This window comes from Megalobrama amblycephala, linkage group LG11 (genome assembly GCF_018812025.1).
Source record: "Megalobrama amblycephala isolate DHTTF-2021 linkage group LG11, ASM1881202v1, whole genome shotgun sequence".
Classification (NCBI taxonomy): Eukaryota; Metazoa; Chordata; class Actinopteri; order Cypriniformes; family Xenocyprididae; genus Megalobrama; species Megalobrama amblycephala.
In genome coordinates, this window is record NC_063054.1 from 13,161,904 (window position 1) to 13,188,902 (window position 26,999).

The 26,999-nt window shown below is 36.3% G+C and overlaps 1 protein-coding gene across 4 annotated transcripts in view; it reads right to left on the reverse strand.

The window, feature by feature from the left end:
* snx14 (sorting nexin 14) overlaps positions 1-26,730 on the reverse strand; it is a 54,288-nt gene extending 27,558 nt beyond the window's left edge. For 2 of the 4 annotated variants that reach the window (XM_048206207.1, XM_048206206.1), the window contains exons 1-19: positions 26,573-26,730; positions 26,031-26,172; positions 25,252-25,372; positions 17,268-17,344; positions 15,711-15,789; positions 15,572-15,615; positions 15,374-15,461; positions 15,203-15,287; positions 14,791-14,947; positions 13,250-13,325; positions 12,381-12,425; positions 12,190-12,270; positions 11,888-12,002; positions 7,769-7,924; positions 7,557-7,681; positions 7,409-7,467; positions 6,793-6,816; positions 2,186-2,311; positions 1,688-1,820 (exon numbers count right to left, since the gene is read on the reverse strand). In XM_048206207.1, coding sequence (XP_048062164.1) covers positions 1,688-1,820; positions 2,186-2,311; positions 6,793-6,816; positions 7,409-7,467; positions 7,557-7,681; positions 7,769-7,924; positions 11,888-12,002; positions 12,190-12,270; positions 12,381-12,425; positions 13,250-13,325; positions 14,791-14,947; positions 15,203-15,287; positions 15,374-15,461; positions 15,572-15,615; positions 15,711-15,789; positions 17,268-17,344; positions 25,252-25,372; positions 26,031-26,167 — 1,728 coding nt within the window. In that variant the 5' untranslated portion in view covers positions 26,168-26,172; positions 26,573-26,730. The remainder of the gene's footprint in view (positions 1-1,687; positions 1,821-2,185; positions 2,312-6,792; positions 6,817-7,408; positions 7,468-7,556; positions 7,682-7,768; positions 7,925-11,887; positions 12,003-12,189; positions 12,271-12,380; positions 12,426-13,249; positions 13,326-14,790; positions 14,948-15,202; positions 15,288-15,373; positions 15,462-15,571; positions 15,616-15,710; positions 15,790-17,267; positions 17,345-25,251; positions 25,373-26,030; positions 26,173-26,572) is intronic. The other 2 variants (XM_048206208.1, XM_048206210.1) reach the window with 2 other exon arrangements.
* Between the last annotated feature and the right edge of the window lie 269 nt (positions 26,731-26,999).

Here is a 26,999-nt window from a genome sequence, read left to right on the forward strand (position 1 = left end):
GCCAACATCCTACGTCCCATGCTTGAATGCTATTCTCTCGAGTACGGCTGTTGCCAGATGTCAGTTATTATAGCTCATAAAGTTCTAAATATGTACATTTCTCTTACAAAAACCCATTGGTTTGCTTCAGAAGGCCTTTATTTACTCCTTGGAGTCGTGTGGATTACTTTTTTTGGGGCTCCAAAATACTGGCTCCCATTCACTCTCATTATAAAGTCTGGAAGAGCCAGAATATTTTTTAATATATCTCCGATTGTGTACGATTGAAAGAAGAAAGTCATATACACCTAGGATGGCTTCATAAGTAAATCATGGGATCATTTTTTTATTTTTGGGTGAACTATCCCTTTAACGACCCTCTTGGTGCAACGGAAGTTCAGCATCCTCCAGCCCAGCGTGGCAACGACTACTGGATCGCAACTCTGCACCCTTCCCATTGCACGCTACCTGCATCACCAGTGGAAGACCGCTTCTATTGCCGGAATGATCACCCGACGACTGTGTGGAACGTACATATAAACTTACCGAACCTCTTCCTAGAGACCTTGGCATTAGGTTATACCTGCAGCCTATGTTTTTCTAACTTGCTTAGATAATTACCTGGATCAGCTTCTTTTACAAATAATAGGTATATTATTTGTTTAATAATAAATAAGCATTTATTTATCACCATTGTACCAGAGCCATTAGGTGGTTTCCATAAGAAGCATTCCCATAAAATTCTCTTCCATTCTACATCCAGTTCAACAGCATTGCATTTATCCATTCTGTGTTGACTTCATTTATTTGTTCCTGTGATTTAACTCATTATTTTCCTTTTGATTATTTATTATCTTTTAGCAGTGCATATTCATTATTAACATTGTTAATAATTGTGGTGTTTACTCTTGCATCCAGTTTACATTAACTCTAAATGATCAAACAGCTCTTTTGGGAGTGTTCTTAAATTGTTAAGGCAGTATTCTTAAAGGGTTAGTTCACCCCAAAATGAAAATTCTGCCATTAATTACTCGCCCTCATGTCGTTCTAAATCTGTAAGACTTTCATTCATCTTCGGAACACAAATTAAGATATTTTTAATGAAATCTGTGAGATGTCTGTCCCTCCATTGACTGCCTTTGCAACGACCAATTTGACGCTTCAAAAAGTTCATAAAGAGACCGGAAAACTAAATCGAGCAGTTTAGTCCAAATTTTCTGAAGAGACTTTTTGTGATGAACAGATTTAATTTAGGTTTTTACTCACATGTAAACTTTGATCAGCAAACATAAGCAGAAGCTCAACCTAACCTGAATGACGTGCAAGAACAAACCTCTTACTTCCAGCGTAACCAATGAGGTTCATCCTCGTGTGTTACATAGCATGTTTAAGTTTCCGCAAGAGGTTTGTTTTTGTGCGTCATTCAGGTTAGGTTGATTAAATAAATGCTTTGTTCATTATGAGGAGGACATTTTAAGCTAAGTAACTTGGATGTTTAATGGTACAAAGGCCTCTTATATGTCAAAAATTTGACTACTCATATCATGACCCTTTCTTTTTTATGTTCACATAGTTAAAGAAAATAGTTAAATAGTTCCAGCAGTCAAATTTTACTGGTATTGGTATTGACTACTGAAATTTTGGTATTGTGATAACACTAGTTTTGAAACTGTTCAGTGTCAGCATATTTCTAAATGTTTTGTCTCACCGTGTCATCTTCTCCTTCAATCATGGCATATTGTGGTAACAGTGCACCCTCCATTGTGCTGCTCTTAAACACGCCCTTTATCTTGCTGCCAATTCGGCTGATCCCAAATGACTCACCACGCTTCGACGTGTTCCTGTACGCAAAAACACACAGCTGTTAAATTGTCACAAATTCTAAATGGTTCCTTAAAAAAAGTCAAACAGCACTCTACACTGCAAAGTCACACAGCCAATGACAGGGTGCATAATACAATGAAAACATAAATCACAGGAAATTGTGGGTATAACCAAGTGCCTTTAAAAGAATGTGAGCAATACAGATACAGGCTCAAACAGGCTCAAACGATGCAAGGCAATGCAGAAAGTCCAGAGAACACATGCAGCAATCCTGTTGCCTGTGCTGAACTCGGACCACTTTTACTTTCAGAAAACACTTTCTGACAGGCAAACTGGTCTAAGATTAGCAGCAAGCTGGGAACATCTTCCACCCCAGACTTACTTCCTGGGGAGGGCTGGTAATACTGTAGGGCGACGTGTTAAGACGGATGTGGGTGTGGCTCTGGAATTGACCACTGGGGACCTGTGGCCAGTGACATAATTCCTGGCCAAAGGGATGCTGTCAAGTCTAAATGAAGCAAATAAGCATGCCAGCACAAGGGAACAAAAACAGAAAAAAAAAAAAAAAAAAAAAAAAAAGATACACATCAGCACTAAAAGGACAGCTGGAGATGGGAGAGGATAGATTCAAATGCACATTAAATTGTCATTAATTACTAGTTCATTTACATAAATATTTTTAAAAAAAGTATCTGGTGCATGTAGCCATGCAAGTCAGCAGGTAGTTTCAGCTTCAGATGGCACACCCACAGTCCATTTCACTGACCACCTAACTCCTATTGCACACAAAACTAAAAAACACTTGTAAGATCCAGTCAGATTTCCCAACTACAAGATAATTTCCATGAGTCAGACTATCAGTACGCCAGAGAACAAAACTCTGTGGACGATATAAGAGCTTGTGAGAAAGAAGTAGGTGCTGGATTTGCCAAAGTTTTTGAGGTTGGAATCAAAACTTTTCCACAGATCTCCAGTTTTAATTGAGGTTCATAGAAGCATGCAAACTACTGGACATTATGAAGGACTTTCATGTTACATTTTGTTTTAATGTTCAGTGTAATAATCTGTATTTTTATCTTTTGGACAGACAGTAATTCTTCTCACAGAAAGTCTGCATGCATTTCCGCTAGTGTTTTCCGAACTGTTCTCAGCCAGAATGAGTTGTCATATTATCATTGTCGCAACAGGAAATCAAAGGTCTGGTTATCACAAGACTAGTCAGTGAGTGAATGTAAACAGCTCCTCGACTCCGGGGGCACTTGCAACCCAAAGGTTGCAGGTTTGAGTCTCAGTACCAGCAGGAATTGTCATGGGGGGAGTGAATGTACATTGCTCTCTTACTACCCTCAATACCACAACTGAGGTGAGACCCTTGAGCAAGGCACTGAACCCCCAACTGCTCTTTAGGCACTGCAGTGTGTGTTCACTCTGTGTGTGTTTGTTTATATGGATGGGATAGATGCAGCGCACAAATTCCGAGTATGGGACACCATACTTGGCTACATGTCACGTCACGTCATCAGCTTATCATAAAAGCCGTCGCCACACTAGCCGACTCGAAACAACTCGATTTGTCACAGTTAGCAACTATTGTTGCTGATTTTGTCCCCTTCAGACAGTGGATTCCATTCTGTTATTAAACTGAATGGAATCCACACAGAACTAAGCTGAGCTGAGCTGAATAATAACACCACTGTCTTCTGTAGAGCCATTTGCAGCTGAAATATAAGTTGTTTTATAAATAATGAATTTTGCAACATTATTTTTTATTTTACGGTTTAGAACTATGAAGCTGCTTTTAAACCATTTTTATTTTATGAGGTGCTATAAAGCTACAGCAAGATGGCGACTGTCTTCCACGGTGACTGTTTTAGGGCCCTATAATTTCCGCTATCACGGAATCGCGGAATCCATTCATAAAAACGGAATTTACTATATAACGCGGAATGTCACGGAATTTGTCAAATTTTTGATGAATGAATTAAAAGCGGATCAGTACACTTAAATTAAATCGCGATATAGACTAGTGTCTGTGAATATTAAACCGCAAAAGACTATTTAAACATGAATCCTGCATGCCTGTGCCTCTGAAATGAATGATGCGGAAGCGCAGTTTCATTTACCTCACACACAATCGCGCGGGCGCACGCACGCTGAAGCACACGCGACGCTCGCGGTGTTTTCGTCCTCTGTCGCCTCACTATATGAACGCACGAATTCATCTCCAGAGCTGCTCTGAAAGTCACTTCATCAGCATTTAACCGCTTCGTTTGAGAAAACTACCGTCATAAACACAAAGAAACTCAAAGCTCTAGGCAAACCGTCAAAATAAAAGTTCGATTTAACGTGACAGAAACATATTACTGTTGTACAGTAGAATTTAGATAAATTAATTTAACAATAAATTATTAAAACATATTTTTAAACAATAATCTCAGTGTTTCTTCCATGTTTTTATTTTAACAGTAAAGCTCATTGCAGTGCAGCACACTGTTTGACAAAAAACTTTAATTTCATGATTAAAAGAAAAATTAAATGGTATGCGTTCATTTGATTGCCAGAAAAATTTAAATACACAATAGAACTTCTGGAAAAAAAAATCATAAAAATATATTTTTTTAATTAATAAATATTGTTGTTTTTAAGAATTCAATTAATTAGACATGCTTTTTTATTATTAAAATGGAATTAAACCATTAAAATGGAATCCAGAAAACAGAATTTGGTAAAAATAAAAGTTATGGGGAAAGAATAAAACGTTTATCATAGGGCCCTAAAAAATGTAATTTTTTTGTTAAACTTTTATTAAATTGTTGGTAAATTGGACAAGATTCATTATTTCAATTAATTAGACATGAACATTTAATTTAACCATTAAAATAGAGACAAAAAATAAATAAAAAAAAAAACTGAATCCAGAAAAATTAAAACGGAAAAAACGGAATTTGGGAAAAAATAAAACAGAATTTGGGAAAAAATAAAATGGATTTTATAGGGCCCTACTGTTTATGTTAATGTTCCACATTCATTCGATGCTCAAACAGGGCATTTCAAAATGTAATGGGATCAGTGGGAAAATTCATAGGCAGTCGTTTAGTTGATCAACCATCTTCCATATTAAGTGTTCGATGTGCTCAGTGTTCAAGGCAAAATCAGATGATTGTTGTGATATTCCAATCCATTTTTGGGGCGTTTTGAGTTAAGAAATCGGCAGCTGACTAAACAGTAAACTTTTCACACTGCCAAACCTGCGTGTAGTCTGACATCCAGCTGGAAAAATTGGCTGAAGAAAAATGTAAAAACCATCTCCTAGAATCCTTCTGATGTGACAACAAAGGAACCAAATGAAAAAGGCTGAACTCTGAAGTTTTCAACTATATAAAATATTCAAATATAGAATAGGGCTGGGCAATATAACTGAGGAAAAAAAACTTTTTTCAGTTATTTGGTAATATTTCATATAGTGGGGACAAAAAGTCTAAGATCACATGGGAAGTCTGTTATTTTATTAATTTAAGGGCCCTATAATAACACCCGGCGCAATGCGACGCAAGGCGCAGCGCAAGTGTGTTTGCTAGTTTGCGTCCGGCACCGTTCGCATTTTCCCGTTCAGCGCCACGTCCTTAAATTAGTAAATGCATTTGCGCCAGTTAGTGCGCCCATGGGCGTGCTGGTCTAAAAGAGAGGTGTGTTCAGGCGCATTGCTATTTTAAGGAGCTGAAAATAGACTGTGCCATAGACTAACTCAAACCTGGTTCTAAAGTCTAAAGTCAATGGCGCAATATTTTGTTGTTAGAGCGCGTTGGTAGAAACTGCGCCTCTGGGCGCGTCCACAGTGCGCGTTGACTTTGCTTATTACACACAGGGATGCGCATCACACAAACATGCCAAATATTAAAAACAAAAGGATTACAGTGTAAAAGAATATTATTGTGTAGGCTACATAAATATAAAAATGTAATGATGAATAGTCATTGCGTGTATTAGAATTAGGCTACCTATTTTCAATTCAGCCTATTACTACTTATAACGATGAACGAAATTGGCTAATTAATTGAACAATCGTGCCAATACACACACATATATATTAACTGACTCATCGCGTGTACGCCATGTAAATAGCAATCCGCCATGGCGCGAGCGCATCTCGCTCTTAAAGGGAATGGGAGATGACACTCTGATTGGTTTATTGAACGTTACGCCCATTACTCATTAAGAGAATAGGGACAACCCATTTCAAAAATGCGCCCCGGCGCACGGACCGTTTTTCCATCGTTAAAATAGCAAAAGTGGATTTGGACACGCCCTGAGTGCATCTGCGCCGTGCGCTTTACACTTTGCATTTAGATTGTTAAAATAGGGCCCTAAGCATTTAAATAATCAGACAGTTTTAGGATTTTAGGATTTTGATTTCTTCTGCTGAACACAAAAGAAGATATTTTGAAGAATATGGGTAACCAAACAGTTGATGGGCCCCATTGACTTCCACAGAATGGAGAAACATACTATAGAAGCCAATGACATTCTTCAAAATATCTTCTTTTGTGTTCAGCACAAGAAAGAAATTCGTACAGGTTTGGAACAACTTGAGGGTGAGTAAATGATGACAGAATTTTCATTTTTAGGTGAACTATCCCTTTAAAATCAAGTATTTTTCAGTTGTGGTCTAAGACTCTGACCCCACTATACTATTTTGACAATAATTTGTTATAAAAAAACACTTGTTCTGAAAAGGTTTAAAAGGGTTAATATTTTCAGTACATCTCGAGTCAAAAAATATGTTAAAATCATCATGATATTCACTATATTCATATTGCCACCAAAACAATATTGTAATATCTTGTAAATATCTGATATATTGCCCCTCCTATCAAAGTCTAAATGCTCTTCATGACATTGAGGTGCATCTTATGGCTTTCAGGCAGCTTTATATGGCATGCAGTGAGAGCACTGGACAACAGCCACTTGAACCTCAACAAATACACTTACCTTAAATCATCCAAACTCAAATTCCTGGAATAACAGGCAAAAGGGATTACCCTACATGTCTCTTACTGCTACACATGTACACGTCTATATGAAGTGAATAATACTCACTCTTTGATAATGAAGCATGTTCATGTTGTATAAGCTTTCACTCTCACACAAAAATACATAGCAAAGAAAGGTGCCACTTAACTGGGTGTAAATAGTGATATATAATGAAATGAAATGAATAATGAAAATGCCTTTTTTTTTTTTAAAACGGAAACCCATTCAATATGATAATACAACAATAATAATAATAATAATAATTATTATTATTATTATTATTTAAATATTTCTGTTTTAAAACAAAAATTAAAGAAAAAAATACTAAATTACTGTAGTAATTATGCTTTTGTAGTGTAAAATAAAAAAAAATATTATTAATAATAATTTTATTTAGAACAACAGTAAAATTATAATACTAATACTTATGGCTGTCTTCACTTCTGCTTTCAAATCAGTAGTCAGTTTTTTCATATTCAAACTATGTATAAACAAAACTATTTTTAGCAATCCCAACTGTGTCCTGCTGCTGTGTAAATGTAGCAACACACACATACAAATGGAAAAAACTAACCTGTTTAGCTTTGAATTTCTAGCAGGAGACTCAGCACCCCAGAGCAGATGTCGAAAATACTGAGGATAAACAGAGACAGGCACATGATGAAGAGTTTAAACACAACTTCTTCAGCAGCTCTAAAAAACAAACAATTCCAGGAGGATACCTCATCACTGTGGCAGAACATGGGGGTGAACACTTTCTCCAGCAGAGACAACACATGTTCATAGGCCTCAAATAGACATCGCATCGTCTGGAGCTTCACCACACCTGTATATGGCCCCTGAGCGACTACAGGATGTGACAAAGACAGACAGAACAATGAGAGACAATGGCACATAACACAGGTGCTGCGCAGAAAGCTGTAATGAGACTGACTGTTGTGGATCTCCTCTATGATGAAGGGGTCAAAGCTGATCTTGTCGATGCTCTCCTCCAGACAGTAAGTTCCATAGATCTTCTGCACCTCCTCATGCAAACGCTGCATCTCTGTGTCACTCAGATCAGGACACAGGATCCGGTCATTAAACTCCTCTAAACACAAAAAAAATTTCATTCACATTTATGTTCATTTACATTCATTTTTAACATTAAACATTGTACAGGTTAACATTATGAAATTTTGAACAATTGCTGTTCACTTTTCACAATACGTGTGAACAATTTTGTAAACCAAGTTATCTATTCCAAGTTATTAATTTTCCGATGCGCTGAACAAAATCCTGCCAAAGTCCTGCACTGATCTAATAACTGTGTTGTATATACTTTAGTGCTGTCAAATGATTCTTGCCATGATGATCGCATCCAAAATAAAAGTTTGTGTTTAAATAATATGTGTGTGTACTCTGTATAATTATTTTGTATATATGGGTCAATGACGTGACGTCATTTTTTTGTCCAGAGGCCTTAATAATAATAAAAAACAAAGATATGACATCCAAAGTATGTAAGGTAGTACAACTAGATCACTTTTATTGAATCCAAAAGGTATGAATTATACTTTGCTACATATAAAGGTTTTTTAAAGATTTTGAAGTGTCAAAAGATCATTCGGTTTAACCGTCCAAAGGCCAATACAGCCATTTCATTTGTGATTAAAATATCTTAAAATGAAATAAATGTATATATTTCTTATTCTGGCATGATTTTATAACATCAAATATTTCACTTTATAACAATATTTCATTTTATAACATCAAAAATTTCACTCGGCGGCCATCTTTGAAACGCCTCTCGGGCATCCTGGGCATCATGCAATCTCTTTTGAATGGGGAAACATCAAATTCTCCAAAACTGTTCGCCAACCTTACGATTAAATTTCATATTTGAAATCACCAATGAAATCTAATAACAACCGGCTCATAAATTTAGTTTCTAAACGCTTCGAATCATGACAAAAAAAACTGTATTTTTCAGGCTGGATCAAGCTAATGCGCATGCGCAGACCTAAACGCGTCTCTTTGAAGGCGCGCGTCTGACTGTTTCTATAGAAACCGGTGATTCTAACGGCCGCTGAAGTGACGCGTGACTTTACCAGTCGGCGATTGGCTCGCATTACACTTTCTCCCATTCAAAACAATACGAGTGACACGTCTTGTGTTATTCTATAGACCTTATTTTCCAGAGAAACATGCGCGCCGCCATCTTTAGAATATTGTCTTTGAACTTCCGTTTTTGCGGTAGCTCTGTATATTTCTATGGCATCGTTGTTGAAGAATAATTAGCTGGTGAAGTGGTTTTACGTGTTGTAGAGTTAACAAAAGTTATCATGAGCATTGATATATTTAAATCAGATGTCTTAACAAATGTCAGTAGAACGGGAAGATTTTAAAATGAGCAGTTCATTCATAAATACATAAGATCGCTGTGGAAATACAAGCCGGAAGTCAAAAGACAACGAGCGCAGCGCTGAAAAGGGGCGGGGCTACATAAGGTCTTTGATAGAGCAAAATGGTATTACAATAATGTGTAGAAGACTAGAAGTCGTTGCTTTGTTATGAGAAAGAATGTCTGGAAAAAATTAATTTCATTGATGTCATACGGAGTAACCAATATAAAGGGAACATTTTGGATCAAGTAATGTGGTCAATATCATGTGACAGGATGTGACATCATTCAGACACCTGCAAAGGATCACATGGTCGTGAAGCAAAGTAATTAACTCTCTTTAAACTTTTTGAAAAATTCATGTCCTAACTTGCTTACACGCATGTCCCAAAACATCAGGTCATTCAGTACAACCACTATAAAACATGAAAAATGTTGTAATACTTTAAATATTTTAGATATTTTTTTTAAAATATCGTCATTCAGTATAACCAAATGTGTAATTCGGTAAAAACGAAATTTTTTTGGTGACAAATTTTGTCCATCTTGTAAAAAATTACAAAAGCAGAAAAATGTGTTATATTTATATATAAAATATTTATACTTATACAAAAAACTATATATAAATATATACAGTATATACACATGCAAATATTTCTTAAATATATACATGCATGTGAGTGTATTTATATATACACTACCGCTCATTAAAGTTTTTAATGTTTTTAAAAGAAGTTTTGTCTGCTCACCAAGGCTTAATTTATTTAATTAAAAATACAGTAAAAACAGTAATATTGTGAAAAATTATTACAATTTAAAATAACTGTTTTCTATTTGAATATATTTTACAAAGTAATTTATTCTCGTGTTGGCAAAGCTGAATTTTCAGCATTATTACTCCAGTCTTCAGTGTCACATGATCCTTCAGAAATCATTCTAATATGATGATTAGTTCCTCAAGAAATATTTGTTATTATTATCAATGTTGAAAACAGTTGTGTACTTTTTTTCAGGATTCCTTGATGAATAGAAAGTTCAAAAGAACAGCATTTATCTAAAATACAAAGCTTTTGTAACATTTTACACTACCGTTCAAAAGTTTGGGGTCAATAAGAATTTTTATTTTTTTGAATACTTTTATTCAGCAAGGATGCATTAAATCAATCAAAAGTGACAGTAAAGACATGTATAATGTTACAAAAGATTAGATTTCAAATAAACACTGTTCTTTTGAACTTTCTATTCATCAAAGAATCCTGAAAAAAATATTGTACACAAATATTTTGTACAATTGTAAACAATAAATGTTTCTTGAGCAGCAAATTGACATATTAGAATGATTTCTGAAGGATCATGTGACACTGAAGACTGGATTAACGATGCTGAAAATTCAGCTTTGCCAACACAAGAATAAATTACATTTTAAAATTTTTCAAATAGAAAACTTAAATTATAATAATATTTCACAATATTACTGTTTTTACTGTATTTTTAATTAAGTAAATGCACCCTTGGTGAGCAGACGAAACTTCTTTTAAAAACATTAAAAATCTTACCCATCCCAAACTTTTGAGCAGTAGTGTACATAATAATAATACAGAGTTCACATATATATATTATTTAAACAAACTTTTATTTTGGATGTGATTAATTGTTTGATAGCCCTAATATAACATTGTTAAAGAATAAATCACTTTTGTGGTCAATAACCAATTTAAAATGCTTAAATTTGAATTAAAGCAGCATTTGTAATGGGCAGCATTCACTAGGGCATTCCAGGGCACAGTTTTATGGCGAGGCCCAACTCTGGCTGCAACCACAGAGAAAAGTTTGCACCATTTTCAATGGAACTTTGTGGACTAACATAAACAAATGTCCTGCTGATAACATTGCTTGGACAACTGCCAGACACCTCTTAGAGGGCAAGAAGATGCATAGTACCAAACAGGCATCAAAGAGCTAGCAGCATCAAAAACCGACTGAACTTTCCCTTTAAGTGAAATTTTTTTAATTCTTACAATTATAGATGATATTCCCTAATGTTATATCGCTGCCTGGGCGCTGCAGCAAAAAATGGCTCCTCAATGCTGCGGCTGTGTGTGTGTTCAAAACTCACTGCTGTGTGTGTGCACTTGGATGGGTGACACGCAGAGCACAAATTCCGAGTATGGGACACACAGAGACAGACCCAATAAAATTAGACCTGAGTCTAACCTGACAGCATTTTTTTTTTAACCCAACCAGACCCGAATATAAAAAGGCAGCAACATCTGTGCAGCCCTGCACACCAGTGACGAGTGGTGACTTTTTCTCAACCAAAAAAATAAGAGATGACAAAAAAGAAACACCATGGCAGGTGTAGATTTAAAAGTATGTCCATTTTTCTAACTTATGTGTAGATGAAATTCATTCTCCAAACTTTCTTTGTATTTTTTATGTTAGCAGATACTGTGATTTTGCCATCTGCATGATTACTGAAAACATTTGTGCTGAAGTTAAATTAACGGCAACTAATCGATCATGGATTAATCATAAATATCCCTTATTGTTATCTTAATGAATATTATACTAACACATATTTTTATAACAGAAACCCACACCTCCTCTTTTAGTTACTAATGACACAGTCATGAATTGTATGCATGTTAGCAGTGAAATGCATGTCCTCACCCACAGTCAGGCAGAACTGCAGGACATGTACCGCTCCTTCCTCCTTCAGGAAACTCATGAAGCGGAACAACAAATCCTGCTGCTCTCTGATCTCCTTCAAATCCAACTTCAAAACCTGGCAGAATAACAAACAAAAGAAGCAACCTGTAAGGTTTTTAAGTTATTTACTAAACCCAAGGACTCAAAAAACACTGAAATGATATTGGTAGTGAGGAATTCATCTACCTTTTCACTACATCACTTTTCTTTAGACGTCCTGATAAACCTGAAAGCGTCATGTTAAGGTGACGAAGTTTACCTACCGATGATTTCTTGTTGCGTGGATCTGCAAACTTCTCCAGGAAGGGCACAAGGGCAGATGGAGGGTCGATGACTGGCTCAGGCTAGCAGCAAAATTACATAAAAACAGAAGGGGAAAAAAAACATTATTAAAACACACTTTGCAGGAAAGGCTAACTGAACAGTCTTTTATTGATTTGGTTGAATCACTCACTGGAGAATCATCAATGAAGATGAGCACCATGTGATTTACTGTGTCCTGGGGGGGGAAGTGAATTATACATTGGATTAACAACTCTAAGATTCACACACAGAAAAACAACATTTATTTATTTATTTATGTATGTTATATCAAATGCAGCTATTGCATGAAATATACAAGCAAAATTCAGATAACTGTAGCCAACTTAATGCGCAAAAATAGTAAAGGACAAAGAGAAAATATCTATGGTTTAATGTCCTCATTGAAAGGGTTAGTTCACCCAAAAATGAAAATAATGTCATTAATTACTCACCCTCATGCCGTTCATCTTCAGAACACTAATTAAGATATTTTTTATGAAATCCAATGGCTCAGTGAGGTCTCTATAGACAGCAATGCCATTGTAAATCTCAAGATCCATAAAGGTGCTAAAAACATATTTAAATCAGTTCATGTGAGTTCGGTGGTTCTACCTTAATATTATAAAGCGACGAGGGAAAAAAACAATGCTGATTCGATTCATAAAGCTCTGAAGCAGTGTTTTGAAATCAGCCGTCACGAAATATTGTTGAAAAGTCATTATGTTTTTTTTTTTGGCGCACAAAAAGTATTCTCGTCGCTTTATAATAGGGTAGAACCACCGAACTCACATGAACTGATTTAAATATGTTTTTAGTACCTTTATGGATCTTGAGAGAGGAAATGTCATTGCTGGCTATGGAGGCCTCACTGAGCCATCGAATTTAATCAAAAATATCTTAATTTGTGTTCCGAAGATGAATGAAGGTCTTACGGGTGTAGAACGACATGAGGGTGAGTAATAAATGACATTATTTTCATTTTTGGGTGAATTAACCCTTTAGGTTATGTGTTTCACTTACAGGATCAGCCACAAAGTCCATTATTGGCAGAAAAACAGAACCTGTCATGACTTCTCGAATCAGCAGGGCCAAAGATCTGAGAATAAACCACAAAGCTTAAATGAGTATAGCAGAGAAACCAACTGATCCTCATAAAACTTTCATGAAGTAATTCATGCCTAGAGACTTGTAAACTATTTTAAAGGGTTAGTTCACCCAAAAATGAAAATAATGTCATTTATTATTCACCCTCATGCCGTTCCACACCCTTAAGACCTTCGTTAATCTTTGGAACACAAATTAAGATATTTTTGTTGAAATCCGATGGCTCAGTGAGGCCTCCATAGCCAGCACTGACATTTCCTCTCTCAAGATCTATTAATGTACTAAAAACATATTTAAATGAGTTCATATGAGTACAGTGGTTCAATATTAATATTATAAAGCGACAAGAACATTTTTGGTGCGGCAAAAAAACAAAATAACGACTTATTTAGTGATGGCCGATTTCAAAACACTACTTCAGGAAGTTTCAGAGTGTTATGATTCTTCTGTGTCGAATCATGATTCGGATCGCGTGTCAAACCGCCAAACTGCTGAAATCAACTGACTTTGGCACTCCAAACCGCTGATTCGACACGCTGATTCATAACGCTCCGAAGCTTCCTGAAGCAGTGTTTTGAAATCACTATATCACTATATAAGTCGTTATTTTTTTATTTTTTTGGCGCACCAAAAATATTCTCGTCGCTTTATAATATTAATATTGAACCACTGGTACTCACATGAACTGATTTAATTATGTTTTTAGTACCTTTATGGATCTTGAGAGAGGAAGTGTCATTGCTGGCTATGCAGGCCTCACTGAGCCATCAGATTTCAACAAAAATATCTTAATTTGCGTTCCAAAGATTAACTAAGGTCTCACGGGTGTAGAACGACATGAGGGGAGTAATAAATGACAGAATTTTCATTTTTGGGTGAACTAACCCTTTAAGACAACGATTTTTTTTTTTTTCACAGGAAAAATAAATAAATATGTAATTTTCGTGATCAAAGAGGAGTTTAAAAGGAATAAAATTATTAACTACAAAGGGACTTTAAATAAATGAATTCTTTTATTGACCAAGGACACATTATATTGATCAAAAGTGACAGTAACTAAACTTTTTTAAACTTTCTATTCATCAATGAATCTTGGAAAATCAATTATCACAGTTTCCAAAATAAAAATGAAGCCACAAAAATGTTTTCAGCATTGATAATAAGAATTTTTTTCTTCAAAACAGCATATTAGAATGATTTATGAAGGATCATGTGACACTGAAGACCAGAGGAATAATACTGAAAACTCAGCTTTGCCATCATTGAAATATGTTGCATTTTAAAATATATTTGAACAGAAAAATTGTTATTTAAAATTGTAGTAATATTTTTACAGAATTTTTGATAAATGCAGCCTTGATAAGCATAAGAGACTTTTTTTCAAAAACATTTTAAAAATCTTACAGACCCCAAACTTTTTAATGGTAGTGTACTTCGTGTGAATGTTTGAGGTGTACCTGCAGTCTGTAGCTTTAGGGGGCATGACGAAAGGAAACAGTAGTTCTGTGAGTTTCCTCAAGTACAGCAGCTCATCTTTGCGGCTCCGCAGGGCGACATGCAGATCGGCACCGTACTCAACTATTGCTGCCTGCTGGAGGCTCTCTGTATTCTTCACTGTTCACACAAACACAGACAATTTAAAAAATAATAATAATAATATAGCTAATTAAAATGATGGTGCCAAACTGCAAAATGTCCTTTACACTCTTAAGTTTATACCATGAGTTACAACAGAGATGCTCTATATGTTACAGTGGGGATAGAAATTCAAAGAACCGCTTATTTAGATAAGTTTTTTAATTTGTTTATTTAACTTTAATTCTAGACATAAGCTCCTATAATATTCAATTATTTCACCACAGGACGCACCTTTCTGCTGTGCTTTTGCCATGATCTCAATGTGCTTCATAGCTGCTTTCATCATTTTGTCCATCAAAACCGAGGGTACATCCACCTACAAGACCATTTTAGTCAGTATGCCTTTCACAGATGTAGGTAAATTGTGATATGTGTCAATAGATTGTGTAAAGGTTTATGTACTCTTTGTGCACGGTGAGCCAGAACTGCAGCAAAGAAACGGATTGTTTGTCTCAGTTCATCCACACACGCCTCATCATCTGTAATATCTCTGATAGCAAATCATCATAAAAGAAAAAAAAAGTTACGTTGAATTTTGCTTTAACTTTCCCAGCTAAAACATTGAGAAAAAAGCAATTTTTGCATTTAAAGCAGCCATACCTGTACCACGGGTACACAAAGTTCTCGAGAACTAACTCCAAAACCTGAAGATCAGTCAAGCGAAGATTTATAAGCTCTATGAATTTGAATTTGCTTATATAATACATAATTTTATTCATGACTGGAATTATGGCTCTACCTCTGAAATACTGGCGTCCACTTTAGACGGCACCTTTAAGTCCAGCCATGGCTGATAGTTCTCCAGCAGAAGGGTCGGTCTTTGGAAGAAAAACACAAATCCTTTATAGTTACATTTACATCTTCATTATTCAATCAAAAAAGTTTCAAAAGCAAAAGAATTGATGTTGTCTGTGGCAAGCATGGTTGCGAGTTATAATGTCAGAATTGCAAGTTTATATAAACTCGCAATTCTGAGAAAAAATGTCAGTCTTTTTTCCCTCACAACTGGACATTATAACACGCAATTTACTTTATAACTCGCAATTATGACATTATATATCACGCAATTCTGACGTTTTTTCTCAGAATTGTGAGATAAACTCACAATTGAGAGTTATAAAGTCAGAATTGCGTCATATAAATTAGAAATTTGCATCTTATAAAGTCAGAATTGCAAGTTTATATAAACTCGCAATTCTGAGAAAAAAAGTCAGTCTTTTTTCCTCACAATTGGACATTGTAACACGTAATTTCAAGTCTATATTTCACAATTCTGACTTTATAACTCGCAATGCTGACTTTATATCACGCAATTCTGACTATAACTCACAATTCTGACTTTATGTCACGCAATTCTAACTTTATATCACGCAATTCTGACTTTATATCATGCAATTCTGACTTTATATCACGCAATTCTAACTTTATATCACGCAATTCTGACTTTATATCATGCAATTCTGACTTTATATCACGCAATTCTGACTTTATATCACGCAATTCTAACTTTATATCATGCAATTCTGACTTTATATCACGCAATTCTGACTTTATATCACGCAATTCTAACTTTATATCACGCAATTCTGACTTTATATCACGCAATTCTAACTTTATATCACGCAATTCTGACTTTATATCACGCAATTCTAACTTTATATCACGCAATTCTGACTTTATATCATGCAATTCTAACTTTATATCACGCAATTCTGACTTTATTTCACGCAATTCTAATTTTATATCATGCAATTCTGACTTTATATCATGCAATTCTAACTTTATATCACGCAATTCTGACTTTATTTCACGCAATTCTAATTTTATATCATGCAATTCTGACTTTATATCACGCAATTCTAACTTTATATCATGCAATTCTGACTTTATATCACGCAATTCTAACTTTATATCATGCAATTCTGACTTTATAACTCACAACTGTGAGTTTATATCACAGTTGAGATAAAAAAGTCAGAATTGTGAGATTTTTTTTTTTCATGGTGGAAACAAGCATCTATAGGTTCCCATCTCCTTCTTCCCCACACTATGAATGGTGTTACACTGCCCTTTAATTTTTGCTGTTGAATTCTACTGTTGAATCGTTTTGTTGAATACTGTTTTGTTCGTCTTTCCCAAGCCAGAATAATTTCTTGCATTTTGATTTGAAACCCAAGCTGAATGGAACCTTTTTACAGAAATAATTGACATAATTTCTTATTTCTTTCTTTTGATTTTGGGCTGAAATATGCCCAGTACAAGTTGATCAAAGATTTTGTGAGATTTGAGATCATACCTGTGGCGGTTGCACTGTTTTTTCCCACATACTGCACAACTGTGACCCAGAGGGAATAATTCCTGCTGTTCCTGTGGCTGTAGATACACAAATATACAGTACAGACATTAAAAAAGTCTCCAGCAACAAGTGAGGTAGTACAATATTACCAAGTGCTTACATTACTTTTAATTAGTGGTCAATCAAGATTTTTGGCTGATATATAGAGAGCATGGAGTTCAATATAGTGCTTATAATTGTTATATCCAGGGCCGTAATGGGTTTATTGTTGTGCCCAAGCTATGCTTTGTTTTTGTCTCTCTCTCTTTCTCTCTTTCCCTGCAAAACAATTATCACCACATGACTTCAGTAATCAGTGTCCTGTTGTGGTTGGATGATGGGATGGGAGAAGTGTTGGTGGTGGCTTGATTGTGTGCAGCAGCTGAGATCCCATCCTTAACCCCAACTTGATATTGTCTTAAAGCAAATAGTTTGGTGACTCTGTGTATCTTTACCTCATTTGTGTCAAACTTACTTAAGTAGAGTTTCTTATCTTTGTCTCACTGATTACACTCTATGATTGAGACTTAAAAGGGAGAAGTGAGTGTTAACTTGAGTTCGTTTTTTTTAAATGTTTTGATTCAGCTATTAATATGTTTTGGTTTTGCTAAGTTTACTAGTTTGTGATTTATTGAATTACTTTGTGGAGTTAGTAGGGAGGTGGGTGCCATTTTATTTTGAATTAACCTTTTCTCCTGGTTATGTTAGTTAGGGAGTTAGCTTATTTTGCTGTATTTTGTTTTTCTTTTTAGTATAGTTAGTTGGTTAATGAGGAGTTATTCTGGTTATGTTCGTTGTTTTGGCAATACCTCCTTCTGAATCTGATACTCTTCTTTTACTTTAGTTTGATTTTGTAAATAAAAACTACTCTCTTTTGTGAAATATATGGTGGCTGTTTGGGTTATTGCTGTGAGCCAATTCTGGCACTGAAGATGGGGTGCTTTCTCTTTGCACCACCATTATACCACCATATATATATATATATATATATATATATATTATATTATTATATATATATATATATATATATATATATATATATATATATATATATATATATATATATATATAGACCAGCATTGTATACAATTTTGATGAAATGACAAATAAACACTTATTTTACCCAATATATACTCCAATTTCACAAAATAAAGGGGGAAATTTTGAAAAATGACATAAGGCAGAGGTAACACTTATCCAAATAGTCAAGTATTGCCCAGGCCAATTTATTGGTCCACGATATAGCCAATATATAGTTCCAGTCCTTGAATCTGATTGGCTGAAAGGCCTCCCAAATGTGCTGATGTTCTACCAGTATCATTTTACCTAATTATCACTATTTATTATACTCTGGATCTGTTGGCCGACTTCCAAGGCCAAGTCCTGTCATGCCACAGAGCATCACTCATGTAGTTTTCCATTAAATTACATTATAATTTTCATATGTGGCCCACATTATATTCATTGTTTTGGTCTGTCACCTTAAACCTGAGCATGCCAGTACAGAATGACATTGAGCATGTGAAATCTCTGAAGTATTCCAAGACTGAGCCAGCTAGAAAAAACTATGGATACAGTCTAGCTAGCTAACTCCTGTCCATATCAAAGTATGTGTGTAGTGACCTGTGTTATGTCTTAATAAGAAGAAAGAAGTGGCTGAAGGTAATCTTGAGTCTGAGCTTTCTGTAGAAGAGATAAAAAAGTTGTACGGTAGCCAAATTATAGATTTTACGGCTATGGATAAGACCATGGATAAGCTGAGATCATATAAATGTGGGTTTACATGTGACATGGGAGATCTGACGGTCAAGAGAGATTTTTAAAGGGGACCTATTATGTCAATTTTTTCATGATAGAATATGTCTCAGGTGTCCCCAGAATGTGTCTGTGAGGTTTCAGCTCAAAATACCTCACAGATCATTTATTATGCCATGTTGTATATACCCATTTTTGAATGCTAGTGCATGTGTCTTTAAATGCTGCTGCTCCCCGCCCCCTATCCAGAATAGCGCATCCTTAATTCACAGCTCCTGCATACATTGGATACTATCGCAATCACAACCCGGGACATTGCAGTTCTTCTTCATCATTAATGTTTTATATCTGCATTTATTTATTAAACTAACTTCTCTTTCACGTTTTATTGTGCTTAAACTGTCAAAAACACTTTGTGTGTCAAAATCACACAAAGTTTACATAAACAGTCGGTTATGCCTGTGAACATAAACAGCAGAGACAGAAACTGCATGTGTATATTAGATCTGTGGTGCATTCCCTTCAAATAGAAAACTAATAAACTGTGTCTTCAATGTAAAAGTGTACCATGTAAAATACCATGTAAAAGTGAATTTTGCATATTCACTTTAAGACTTTAGGACCTATATGAAAACAGAAAATTATGGTTGGTTGATTGATTGCAATGGTAGACTTTTATAGTTTGGTTGAAGTGTCGCAGACACACAGATAAAGAAAACAAAGACCAGGATGAGACTAAAATGTCCCAATGTAAGCGGCGTATTAAGAGGCTTAATGATAAACTGAAAGAGCTGCAAGCAGAAAAAAAGTAGTTAACAATTTTTAAGCCCAAAGACATATATATATATATATATATATATATATATGTATGTATTTTATTTATTTATTTGTTGTGTTTGTGTCAAGATGGTGCGTTTTAGGATTTCTGCTGCAATTACCGTACTATCTTCCTTTCAGTTGCCTCACAGCTCAGATAATTACAGGACTTACTGTTCCCAATTTGATTTATGAGGGCACATGGTGCACAGTGGAGACTGCAGACAAACAAATTCCTTTCTCCTGACTCAAAATGTTGCATTTTTTACATTGTTTGTTTCTGCTTTTGTTAAAGTAGTCTATAAGTTGTGGAAAATTCTGTAGGGAGTATTTCAGTTTTTCTCCTGTTTTTGGATTTGCATGGGAGTTAGGGAAGGGAGGGAATTTTACTTTTTTAAATTTACTCAGTTGTTATTGTGAAGATCTGGAGGCGGGTGAGTAGTCTCTCTGCTTTCACGTTGCAGTGCCGTAAAAAGATGCAGAATCTACAGAGACAACAGGTAACATCTTAAAGGTGTGGTTCAGTGTTTTCTTTCTAGGCTTGATTGTGTTTTTGGGGCGCAGTTTAACTAACTAAGTCTTATTGCTTGGAAAAGTCGTATTTTTCATATATTTTACCTTTATTCTACACCTCTATTTCCATTGTCATTCGAACGGCTCGTTTGACTTCCTGCTTCTATGAAGCCTCTCCCTCCGAAATACACAATGTGCTCAGATTGGTTAGCTAGCCCAATGTATCCAGAACCATCGTGATTCGCTGAAGTGTCCAGAAACGCCACGCCCCTTACCATTAGTTGTTACCAGAGCCGTTATGTGCTTCAGTAGAAATGTAAATAATGGCATCTATATTGCTGTATCAAATTGAGCCCGAATCAGACTCAGATGAAGAGGGTCAAGCAGAACCTCTGCAATCGCGGCTTTTAAAGGACGTTTATGAATGGTATTATTACATTTAGTATTTATGTCAAAGTGTTTAGATATGCTGTCACTGCTGTTTGTTAGCTTTCAATATACAGTTTTATCCTGATTAAAGTTTTACTGTAGCCGAATACATGACTGAGTAGTAGCATTTTTGTAAAGGTATAGTTTAATTTATAGCATGAACAACTGTTTGTCTATGAACATAGACGTTTGTTGGTGTTTGTATAATTTAGCTAACTGGCTAGCGAAGAAAAAATGTGTTGGTCTTTGTTTAAGTCCTTGATGCAACCAAAAAATAGCAACAGAACTATACGTATAAAAGACATGTACAAACAATAAAACGTACTTACAGTTTGGGGGCAATAAACAGCAGCTTCTGCTTTTAAAGTGGGAACTGCTTCTTTCAGTAATAGCCTTTGTGCATTCAGTAATAGCCATCCAGCTTTGAACTTGTGTAGATTCAGGAAGCTGTCTTCCACAGCGCATACAGTGTAGAATTATAATGGGTTCTATTATCTTTTGACGCGCCGCTCGCGTCCGGTGTAAACAACTCTTCTGCTTCCATTATGGTTCTACTATGACCAACTAGCGATTAGTCAAGAGGCAATCAGTGTTACGTTTTGGTTTCAAATTAGGCCAATCAACGTTTTTATGTACTTGACTTAAATCAGTTATGAACAGTCTTAAAAAATGTGTAACTTGTAAGATTAGTCTTAGTAGTTTATGCAACCGGCCCCTCAGTCACCGCAGAATGGTGCAGGGAACACATGTGCACAGTCTAAGGCTGAATCAGATACAGACTCTGACTCTGATCAGGAAGATGACAAGGATACTTTCGCCTTCCTGCCTGAAATCATCTGGAGGCCTTATGGCCCAGGAGTGAGTGGACGCACTCAACTGCACCCCCTCACTGCGAGTAGCAGTACTAAAAAGTGTGAGGATGGAGAAGAAACTAAGATCTATTACAACTAATTACAAGACCTATCTTATGCAATATATGAGCTAACAAAGAAGGTGATCCTGTTAAAAAAATTCCACAACAAGCAAAAGAGCATCCATTCATCCTCTGAACCGCTTGACCTATGTAGGTTCACTGGGATGCAGGAGATGTCTTGGCCTGAAGGAAGGGAAATACCCTGGACAGATGGCCAGTCCACTAGAGTGTTAGCACTCACTGCTGTGTGTCTTTGGATTGTGGGAGAACCTGGCGCACTTGGAGGAAACCCAAGCTAACACAGGATAACATGTAAACTCCACACAGTAAGGCCTCTTGCACTTTGCTCATTGACCATGAAGGGAAATTATATCTGGCAAGTTGGAGATGTCTAATATCTTATTAGACATCTTCACAGTCAGTGAAAGACTGTATCAAAAGTAAAACTGATTGGTCCAAGGTAAATTCTGTTAAGCAGAAGGCCAGGGAAGACGTGGCAGACTACACAGAGAGGCTGATGTCAGCATACATTAAGTACTCTGGGTACTGATGGTAATGACACTGATCCCGATGAGCAGGGTAACAAGGGACCACTTGTTGGGATATGGCTAGCAGGTCAGGATCCAACAAAAGCTCTAGTGTCAGTGGTGACTTGAACCCTATGTGAGAGACAAGCAGGTCAGCTTACGCAGCTGCATAGCCTTACAGCATTCAGGCATGCTTGTCAAAGACCCCTGTGAGTGCAATCGGAAATACCTACCAAATACGGATGTGGAGAACGGAATTGTGCCAGCTGTCCAACACCTGTTTGGAAGGGGTGTGGGGGCTGGGAGTCATATTTAAGGGCCAATACCCTCCGATAGCTCCATGTGGACAGTGAGAAAACCTCATGGTACCTGGTGACTGGCAGTAGATTATGTGAATTAATGTATTGGCAAATTGATCCCTTTTGTCATAGACCCATATACAAGGAATTTTCACCACTGTTCTACTAGAGGCAAAGTTTTTTTCGTTTGTGGATTATACCAAAGCTGCAGAGCTGGATGCAGTGAAAGGAATGTATCATACGTTTGTTTCAGGGCACCAAATCTACATTAAATTGGTAGGGAAAAACCAACAAATGGGAAGGCCCTGTATAATGTCCTCCCAAGTTCAGGGAAGGGAAAGATGAGTGCATGTAACTCACCTTGTCCAAGGTGCAGTATGAACTTGGGAGTGAGCAGAACCTGAGGAAGAACACACCCTCAGGGTGAGGGGTTCCCCGAATGGTTCACTAATGTTCACTAATTAGCTTTCCCTACCACATTGCAGGCTAGGGAAGGGAGGAAGGGAAAGTAAGAGGGCTGTGGGAAAGTAAAACAGATGAACTCGGTAAAGTGGTTGGTCGTACATGCTGATCATTGACTAGACGAGAAGAGACTGGGACCACCCCTATAAAACCCTATCGCATTCACCTGCACTGGAGGGGTATCAGAAAAACAGCAAGCAAAGTTGGCTGTGCTGAAGAAGTTTCTAGACGATCTTGCTATTGTAGATGTGAGACTGACCAATACTTCCACTTTACTCCCAGGTGCCAGCTGGCTTTAGCTTACAGCAAGAATGGTCACTTGAAAACACCTCGCCATACTGTATGTAGGGCTGGCAATAAGCAGAGACAACCGGGCCTTTTATGATGGGCTGGGGTGATCACATTTAAACCAAGGAGGGCATAACCTCTCTGGAAAGCAATCACAATTTCAGCCAGAGGCACCTGATTAAGTGCTTTTAGCCAGCTGAAAACGGCAAGTGCTCTTCTGAAAATGCTTTGCTGTAGAGCGTTTTTTTCTGTTAAGATGCTTTAGTTGTTATGATACGGAATATGGAATATCCACAGAAGTGCTACTAGTATCTGATTTCGCAGATATTTGTTTCTGAATATAAAAATGTTGATACAATGTAAAGTATTTGCTTTGGCTCTTGTTTTAAATTATTCTGTTGTTGTGCTTGTTGTTGTCTTCTGTTGCCGTTGCACAAGCATGATATGGCTGTTGGTCCACTGTGATTGGATGGTTGAGTAAAAAGTGACAGCGATGAGCACTGCATTTTTTACCCAAAGTTGAACATTTTTCGACTCTTGGCTTCCAGAAAAAAAAATGGCAAGCGTTCAGGGTGAAATAGATACTCAGCGCCTCATGAACTGAAAAAAATATGCTGGCCTTAGGAAAAAAAGTCCTACGCTGGGGAAAAAATACTCTGGCCTTAGGTGGACACACAGCCCAATGCCCATTTCACACTGCAAGCGTGAGCAGCGCGTGAGCGTAAATACATAAGTTTCAGAGACGCACGAGCATTCACACTGGAAGCGTTTGTACAGCGTCACAGCAGCAGCTCCAAGCTACATATAAAGTAAGCATTTCTTTACAAAGACAGCTATAAATTTGTTTTTATAAGTTGGTCTACTGCGTACACATTTACAATCATCTACCACATTCATATGTTTACATGACAGCAAACTGCGAAAAAAAAGAGCGCAAACTCGGGTTTCATTTGAGTATGCTAGAGCCTATACAGCTGTCTGATTAACAACTAAAAGAATGTTATATATCATATTATCTGGCTAGTTTACTTTAGTTTTTTATAATACACCATACTTTAACACAAACTGAATAATTAAAAACAAGTTTAACTGGGTAAATCTTCTGTAAATATTTTTGATTCTTCATTTTCTTTTCTGACAGTCATATTCTTGTTAAAACACACTAGACATGCTTATTTTGTGCATTTTGAACACCTTTTGTGTGAAATTATATTTATTTTGTCAGTCAAAAGTGTGCTTTCACTTTAATTGAGCGTCAGCAGTGCAGCAAAAAATAGACTCGGCGCCGAAACTTCCCTGCTTCACTGCTGCTCACATGCTGCTCCTGCTTGATGCTCACGTTACTCCTGCTCCCGGTGTGAATGCAAATATGCGCTGGGCACGTCTCGCTCATGCTTGTGGTGTGAAACCAGCATAAGTCCTGCCCCAAGAATTGCTTACTGTGGCCATGACTCTATGGACTTGACTCAAAGAATGATCACAAACCTTTTTACTTTGATATTGGCTCTGATTTTGTGTTTTTTTTTTTCTCTTCTTTTTACAACATAATTGGCTGTATTACTTCAAGACTGCAAAAAATATTAAATAGGTGTGCATATACAAAACCAAATTGAGTTCAGGTGCAGGAAATAAAAAAAATAATTAAAGGCAGATGTCCACACATGAAATGAAAGCTTCAGAAAATTTTCGTTGTAATAACATTTCCTTTGATTTCAGTGTGGGAACATCTACCTTTTCTATTTCAAAAAAGTGCCATCTACTGAGGCTCCCACTTCAGAAAGTTGAAGACAACTACTTCTGTCATAATAAAGCATTATCAAGAGAGGGGATGTGGTGTGTACATGGATATTCTGTGGTTGTATCAATACCACATTTTGGTTGATTGGACTGCTTATTGTTCACATAATGCTGATGGACACAACAGTCTGGTTTCTAACACTTACTTTCCTTGTGGACCTTACTGAGATGAGAATATTCGGCAGCAGGTATTCCGGGCTGAGAGAGCAGTAGAACGTGATCACTCCAGCCAAAAACGACCAGAAAACCATGAGAATGTGGAGATACCTGGGAAAAAAGTTAAAAGCATGGGGATACATTTGTTAATCACCAATCATATACTGGTACACAATTTTTGGTGCAAAAACCTTGATTGACATTATAAGTGGAATTCAGGGGGGGAAATAACACGCTCCAGAACCACTTCCAGTTACACTCCCACATTCATTATATCTACATATGAAAAAAAATCATCACCATTTTTCAGTATTTTTGTTGATTTTCAAATTAATGGAAGTGCTCTGTCAGAAAATTGAATTTTCCACCTCACAGTATGCCTACTATATGCTGTTTTTGAGGATCACAATTCTTGCAAACCCCTTTTTTTTTACCAAAGTTTGAATGAATTCAGTTTAAAATTTTGGATATTTTGTAGCACAATATGAAATAAACTTTTTAATGAAACACAAAGGAAGACATTTTGAAGAAAGTTTGTAACCAGGCTGCTTTGAGGCACCATTGACTTCTATAGTAGGAAAAAAAAAATTACTATGGAAGTCAGTGGTGCCCCAGAACTGTTCAGTTCCCCATATTCTTCAAAATATCTTCTTTTGTGTTCAACAGAACAAAGACATTTTTACAGATTTGGATCAGCTTGAGGGTGAGTAAATGATGACAGAATTTTCATTTTTGGGTGAACTATCCCTTTAAATATGCAAGTACTCACTGGTTGAGGATGATGGTGGAGGTGATCATAAAGGTGAAGATACAGAAGATGACAGGATATTGACGAGCAACATCCTTAAACACATCTAACTGCAGACCTCTTCTCACACACCCCAGAAATGAGTGAGGGTCCGACATTATATCTAAACAAGAGAATAAATATACTGAATGATTACCATTTATTTACATGGTATATTTCAAAAACAATTATGGTATTATCATGGTGCCATTTCCAAAACATTTCCATTCCCAGTACTACACACCATACATACACTAAAACGAATAGTTAAAATTTAATATGGTATTCACATACAGTACCATGGTATTTACATGATCCTTCAAGGTACCTCAAACAATACCATGGCACTTTAAAATATTTCTTACTGTCAGTTGAAGACAATAATATAAAATGTTAAACAACACTGAATTATGATGATAGTCTGGTAAGAACCTACTGACGTTATAGATGTGTAAACATTGTAAATAACACGAAAACAGTTGCTCTTAAATGTCAGTTTAAGTGCGATGTTGTAGCTCTCTCACCTAACAGATGATGCGCAGGTCTGATATAAACTCTAGAAACATGTTAATACATCCTGACATTAATGTTTTGATCATCCAGCTGATCGTTTCACATGATCAGATTACTGATCATTACGTGAGCTCCACTACCGGGTTTAACATGAAGGCTGCAACCCGAAACACCGTTTCAAAATAAAAGTCCTGTCTCTGACATACAACCCTTTCAAAATAAAGTGAGTTAACACAGTTTCCATTAACAGTGCTATTGTTACTAACGTTAGTGTTGTTGTATTATCGTAATACATTAACATGGGGTTAAAGTGGTACATTTTTTGGGAAAGGAAATGGGTAAAATGTAATGGACAAAGGAGACTAGTATTGAAACAGACCAGATTATAGGCCTAATCCATAAAGTGGTAACTCATAACGTAATGTAGTCTGACTCTGG